We start from the raw sequence: 6000 nt of genomic DNA on the forward strand, positions 1-6000 counted from the left end.
TCCTGACATAAACCAGGAAATATGACCACATTAGTCCAGGTCTAAAATCCTGACACTGCCTTCTGAAGCCAGTCTCGCTCTGAAGTCATTGAAATCTGGCGCCTGGTCAGTGACTTGAAGTGTCAGACACCCATGTAAAAAGTTTCCCTTTAACATTGGCATGACGGCCATTATAGTTTAACAGCACCCGGCAGCATCGGGGGGGAAACGCTAATGTTGGTTTTTGTTATTAAAAACATAAAGGTGTGTAATATATAACGATACTATGAATTATCCATATCATTATCTTATTATTTCCCTCCTCTTATGTTGCTGTCTATGTTTGTTTTTCCATCATGTAAACCAACACACTCAGCCCATTGACCACTTAAACATTTTTGTTTTTACTTATTTTTCTTATTATTTTTTCTGTCTCTCCTCTCCCTGTTTATTTTTATTGTATAAATTCCTTCCTTGTTGCTTGCTTATTTATTTAGTTCCTCCCACAATAATAAATAAGGCACATAGGTACTGTCAGGGCTGTGCCCCCCCCCATGCTCCATGGCAGCTGAGGCACATGTCGGGGCAGTCCTGAGGATCCCTTTGGGATGGGCGGCAGGAGGGTGAAGGCAGGGTCAACTCAGCCCTCCTCTCAGTACCACACATAAAATATCTGACTGGCAATCCCTTTAAAACCAGCACCCTCCTCATGGTGTGGGAGCAGGTTTTTCCAAGGGATCAAGTCTGCATAGGGCCAGTACCCTTCGTTAAGGGTCTGGGAGCGACCCAAAGGCCGACAGATCAGTCAAGTTAAGAAACACAAACCAACTGCAAGCATAATAATAATAATAATAATAATATAAATATAATCTGAGTGTAACCACGTGTGTGTGTGTGTTGGCTAAACACACACACACACGTGGTTACATTTAGCCAACACACACATGTGGTTGGGTTTAGGACAAAAGAACAGGGTTTGGCTTTACAATCTTACAAGAAGTGAACACCAGCCTCCTGGGTGAAAGTGTCAGAATTTTGCCGTCTTAACTTTTATCCTTGTCCCCCCACGTTTCATCCTGATGCCGCCAGGCAACTAAACTATAACAGCAACTTGTTGTATATCATGCCAACGTTAAAGAACGTCTTTTTTTCGTTGGTTGCTTTTTTTTTAATGACTTCAGAATGAGACTGGTCTCTGTCAGACAGCCTCGAGTCTGAACGCTTTGAAGTCGAAGCTAAAAACATTATTTCTTACAGCGCCTGCTCCGCCGGTAACGACTATAAAATTATCTTTGAACTCCTTTTCAAATGTTTTTAAATCATCTTTTTGTTGTCTGAACTTGACCTGTTTTAAACATGATATTTTAAACTGTAAATCCTTTAGCTGTTAATTTGACCTTTAATATTATTTTTCCCTTTTATCATAAATCTGTGTCCTTTGTGATGTTTCATATTTTACTGCAGTGTAAAAGACGTTGAGTTGCTCTGGTGGATGAAATGTGCCGCACACATACAGCTGCCTGAACCGTGTGTGTGTCCACGGAGTGTGAACAGAACATGTGAAGAGTTGAGTTTCTATAGCCTGGAGACAAAACTGAAGTCAGAGCTGAGAGTTTAACTGATCTGTGACCTGATGTGAACTCTGCAGCGTCAGAGCAGGATCGAGCCTGTGACCTCAGGATGTTTTATTTAGGATCATCAGGGTGTGTGAGGGTATTTATGGAGAAACACAGACAGACCTCAGCCACAACCTCCACTCCTCTACGTGACGTCACATTCTCTCTGTTCTCATATGGTTTGAGTCATGAGAAGAGAAACACGTTAACAGTGAGCAGGAGCGGCGATGGTGGCGGCGTGTTACAGCCCCTCAGAGGAGTTAGTTCAAGTGACTCCTGCTGTAACTGCGATCATGTTGAAGCTGCTGCGGTATGTGGGTCAGGAACTAAAGATAGGCTCTGATTCCTTCAGTGGTAACTCAAGAAAACTTCCTGCTGATGACTTGGATTGGAAGACTCCTCAAAGCTCCTGAAAACATGACAGCATCACGACTGAGGCTACGATCAGAGCAAACAAACAAATAACAACAACAACAACAACAACAACAGTATCTTTACTTATTTAAGTTTAACAGAGACAAACTGAATGGATTCATCCTCTCGCTCCTGTCACTCTGAGGAGCAGGAGGAGGTGGAGGAGGAGCAGGAGGAGGTGGAGGAGGAGCAGGAGGAGGTGGAGGAGGAGCAGGAGGAGGTGCGACACCTGCCGAGCTGCAGACCAGCGTTCAATGTAAAATTGTGTGTGTGTGTGTGTGTGTGTGTCTGTGTCTCCTCAGGTTTTATATTTCCACTGGAAACATATTTTCCAGCAGTATGAGAAACCAGTGGAGATCATGTCAGGTCCCAGTAGGACTCTGATGTAATGACAGTAAACAGGTGCTGTAACCCATCACACCTGTACCTGTGTTGTGTTCACAGCCCGCTGTAAAGCTGTGGTCACCTGTAACCAAGGTGTGAGGGGCGGACGACTCATCAACCTCAAGTCCACAGTGGACACAGCAGTGAAGACCTGTCCCACCATCCAACACGTGTTCGTCTCTCAGAGGACGGACAACCCTGCTGTGATGGGACATCTGGACGTCCCCCTGGAGCAGGTGAGACATTTCGCCTGTCCTACAGTATCAGTTGTACCATCAGTATCACAGGTACTGCAGTTACCTGTTGTACCTTACAGGTGATGTCCTCTCAGTCCCCCGTCTGTCCCCCGGAGCCGATGGACAGTGAAGATCTTTTGTTTCTTCTCTACACATCAGGAAGTACGGGGAAGCCTAAAGGTGTGGTTCACACACAGGCCGGATACCTGCTGTACACCTCGCTGACACACCAGGTACACACACACCTGATACCTGCTGTACACCTCGCTGACACACCAGGTACACACACACCTGATACCTGCTGTACACCTCGCTGACACACCAGGTACACACACACCTGATACCGGCTGTACACCTCGCTGACACACCAGGTACATTCACATGTCACCTGACCTCCTTTTCTCTTTCACTGCCTCCTTCTCTCCTTTCCTGCTTTCTTCTTTACCTCCTCCTCATCTTTCTTTCCCTTTCTTTGTCTCCTATTCTATCTCCTTCTCTCCTTCTCTTTTTTATTTCCTCTCTCCTTATCTCCTTTTTCCATCCCTATCTTCTTCACCTCTTTCTTTTCTTCCTAACATCCTTTTTGTCTACTTCATTACGTCCTTTGTTCATCCCTATCTGATATCCTGCCTCCTTACCACCTTCTTTCCTTTTTTACCTCCTTGTCTACTTTATTGCATCCCCTTTCATTTCCCTACCTACACTTCTCCTTCTCCTATCTCCTTCCCTCCTTCTTTATCTCCTTTTTTCTTTCCTGCCCCCTTCCTCTCCTTTTGTATCCCTGTTTCTTCCATTCCTACCTAACCTCCTTGTCCACTTCATTACATCCCCTTTTCTTTCCATACCTTTCCCTCCTTGTCTCCTTGCCTACCTCCTTCTCTACCCCCTCATTTGCTTTTTCCAAAGTCGTTCCTTCCTGACATCCTTTTCTTCTTTTCTTTCCTTTCTTTTCATCACCGTCCTGAGCTGCGTCCTCAGCTGCGTCCGTCCTGAGCTGCTGCGTCCTGAGCTGCGTCCTCAGCTGTGTCCGTCCTGAGCTGCTGCGTCCGTCCTGAGCTGCTGCGTCCTGAGCTGCGTCCTCAGCTGCGTCCGTCCTGAACTGCGTCCTCAGCTGCATCCTGAACTGCGTCCTGAGCTGCGTCCTGAGTTGCATCCTGAGCTGCGTCCGTCCTGAGCTGCTGCGTGCGTCCTCAGCTGCATCCTGAACTGCGTCCTGAGCTGCGTTCTCAACTGCGTTATGAGCTGTGTCCTGAGCTGCGTTCTCAACTGCGTTATGAGCTGTGTCCTGAGCTGCGTTCTCAACTGCGTTATGAGCTGTGTCCTGAGCTGCGTCCTGAGCTGCGTCCTGAACTGCGTCCTGAGCTGCGTCCTCAACTGCGTTATGAACTGCGTCCTGAGCTGCGTCCTGAGCTGCATCCTGAGCTGTGTCCTGAGCTGCATCCTGAGCTGTGTCCTGAGCTGCGTCCGTCCTGAGCTGCTGCATCCGTCTTCAGCTGCATCCTGAGCTGCGTCCTGAACTGCGTCCTGAGCTGCGTCCGTCCTGAGCTGCTGCATCCGTCTTCAGCTGCGTCCTGAGCTGCGTCCTCAACTGCGTTATGAACTGCGTCCTGAGCTGCGTCCTGAGCTGCATCCTGAGCTGTGTCCTGAACTGCGTCCTGAGCTGCGTCCGTCCTGAGCTGCTGCGTCTGTCTTCAGCTGCGTCCTGAACTGCATCCGTCCTCTGGCAGCAGATTGTTTGTGATTGGAGTTTTAATGGAGACAAAGGCAAACCGTTACACAACAGGCCAAACACAAACGCTGCTGTTTGTCTTCAGAGCGAGGAAGACGAGGATGAAGAGGAGGACACAGCCCGGCGGCCTGTGAGAGCTTTAAATTAGCAGAAACATCTGCTCTGTGTGTTGACGTCTTGTTTATGATGATAATTGAGTACCATAATAACCCCCCCCCCATCAGGGCCAAATATTTATCAGTGCTAATTTCTAAAGCAGCTTAGCGGCAGCGTTGGCGGCGGCAGCTCAGGGTTCAGGACAGTTTTTGGCTTTGCTGCCTGTTTGGATGAAACAACAGAACAAAAGCTGCTTTATCAGAAGAACTGGTTGGACGCCAAGACGACACACACTGACACACTGTTGGGGGGGGGGGGGTTGTTGGCGTTGCTCGGTGCCCCACGTTGGCTCTGCAGCCATTTTAGTTTCTGATGAAAACAGCTTTGTTTCCACTGAGCACTGACTGAGCAGGAGGTCATGGAGGACCCATCAGATGGTTCCTCTGATGGTCGTTGGTCTCAGTCTGTCACATTGTGATGTAAAGTTTACTCTGCTAAGTTTCCTATAAAACGGCGTGCAGACTCGTCAGCTGGTCTCTGTCATGGCATGTTCATAAACCTGTGAGCAGATATGAACGTAAGAACCTTCATCACATACATGACCGCTGCAGGAAACTCTGATCTGGTCGTAGGCACGTGTGAATGTTCATGAGCGCCAAACAATCGTAAGCTGACAGCATGCTAACGCTAGTCAGAAATTAGCATACAGCCCCGCCCACAAATATCCAGAGACGCCATATATGGAGGTGATGATGACTGTGGACAGGTGCGTCCTGATGAAGCAGATACAAACAGACGAGCAGGAGAATCAATGTGAAGCAGCTGCAGAACATTTCAAACCTTCTGAAACTGAATTTTGTGTCTCAGGACCTATCTGCTCACACACACTGGGGGCTTCTGGGAAATGTAGTTGTATCATTGTAGCAGAGTGTTAACCCTTTGTGTTGTGTTTCCTCAGTACGTGTTTGACTATCAGGATGGCGACGTGTTCGGCTGTGTGGCGGACGTCGGCTGGATCACGGGACACAGCTACGTGGTGTACGGCCCGCTGTGTAACGGCGCCACCACCGTCCTGTTTGAGAGCACACCTGTTTACCCAGACCCAGGTAAGACTCACAGACCATATTTATACATATATATATGTATATGTTAAGATTTCAAGATTCAATACTTTATTGCCATACAACTTGCACAAGTCGTTAGGGAATTGCTGCAGTGCGCTCTACATAGCAGGACAACCACAAGACAAAACAACAAACCAGAAAACAAATAAAAACAGGACACATGGCTGACACACGGTCACAGTTGTCATGAGAACAGGTCATACCTCACACGCCTTGACATGTTTTGAACCTGGATGTTAGTCCAGGAGGCTAAAGGCTAAATACATATCTATATCTATCTATCTGTCTATCTATCTATCTATCTATCTATCTAGATAGATAGATAGATAGATAGATAGGTGCACATGTGTACAGGTATACAGGTGCACAGGTGCACAGGTGTACAGATGCACAGGTGTACAGGTGTACAGATGTACAGGTGT

General features: G+C 47.4%; 1 protein-coding gene across 2 annotated transcripts in view; it reads left to right on the forward strand.

Moving 5' to 3' along the window:
* LOC125903262 (acetyl-coenzyme A synthetase 2-like, mitochondrial) overlaps nucleotides 1-6000 on the forward strand; it is a 32515-nt gene that overhangs the window by 7971 nt on the left and 18544 nt on the right. For both annotated transcript variants that reach the window (XM_049600074.1, XM_049600073.1), the window contains exons 4-6: nucleotides 2454-2629; nucleotides 2710-2862; nucleotides 5413-5560. In XM_049600074.1, coding sequence (XP_049456031.1) covers nucleotides 2454-2629; nucleotides 2710-2862; nucleotides 5413-5560 — 477 coding nt within the window. The remainder of the gene's footprint in view (nucleotides 1-2453; nucleotides 2630-2709; nucleotides 2863-5412; nucleotides 5561-6000) is intronic.

This window comes from Epinephelus fuscoguttatus, linkage group LG16 (genome assembly GCF_011397635.1).
Source record: "Epinephelus fuscoguttatus linkage group LG16, E.fuscoguttatus.final_Chr_v1".
NCBI lineage: Eukaryota > Metazoa > Chordata > Actinopteri > Perciformes > Serranidae > Epinephelus > Epinephelus fuscoguttatus.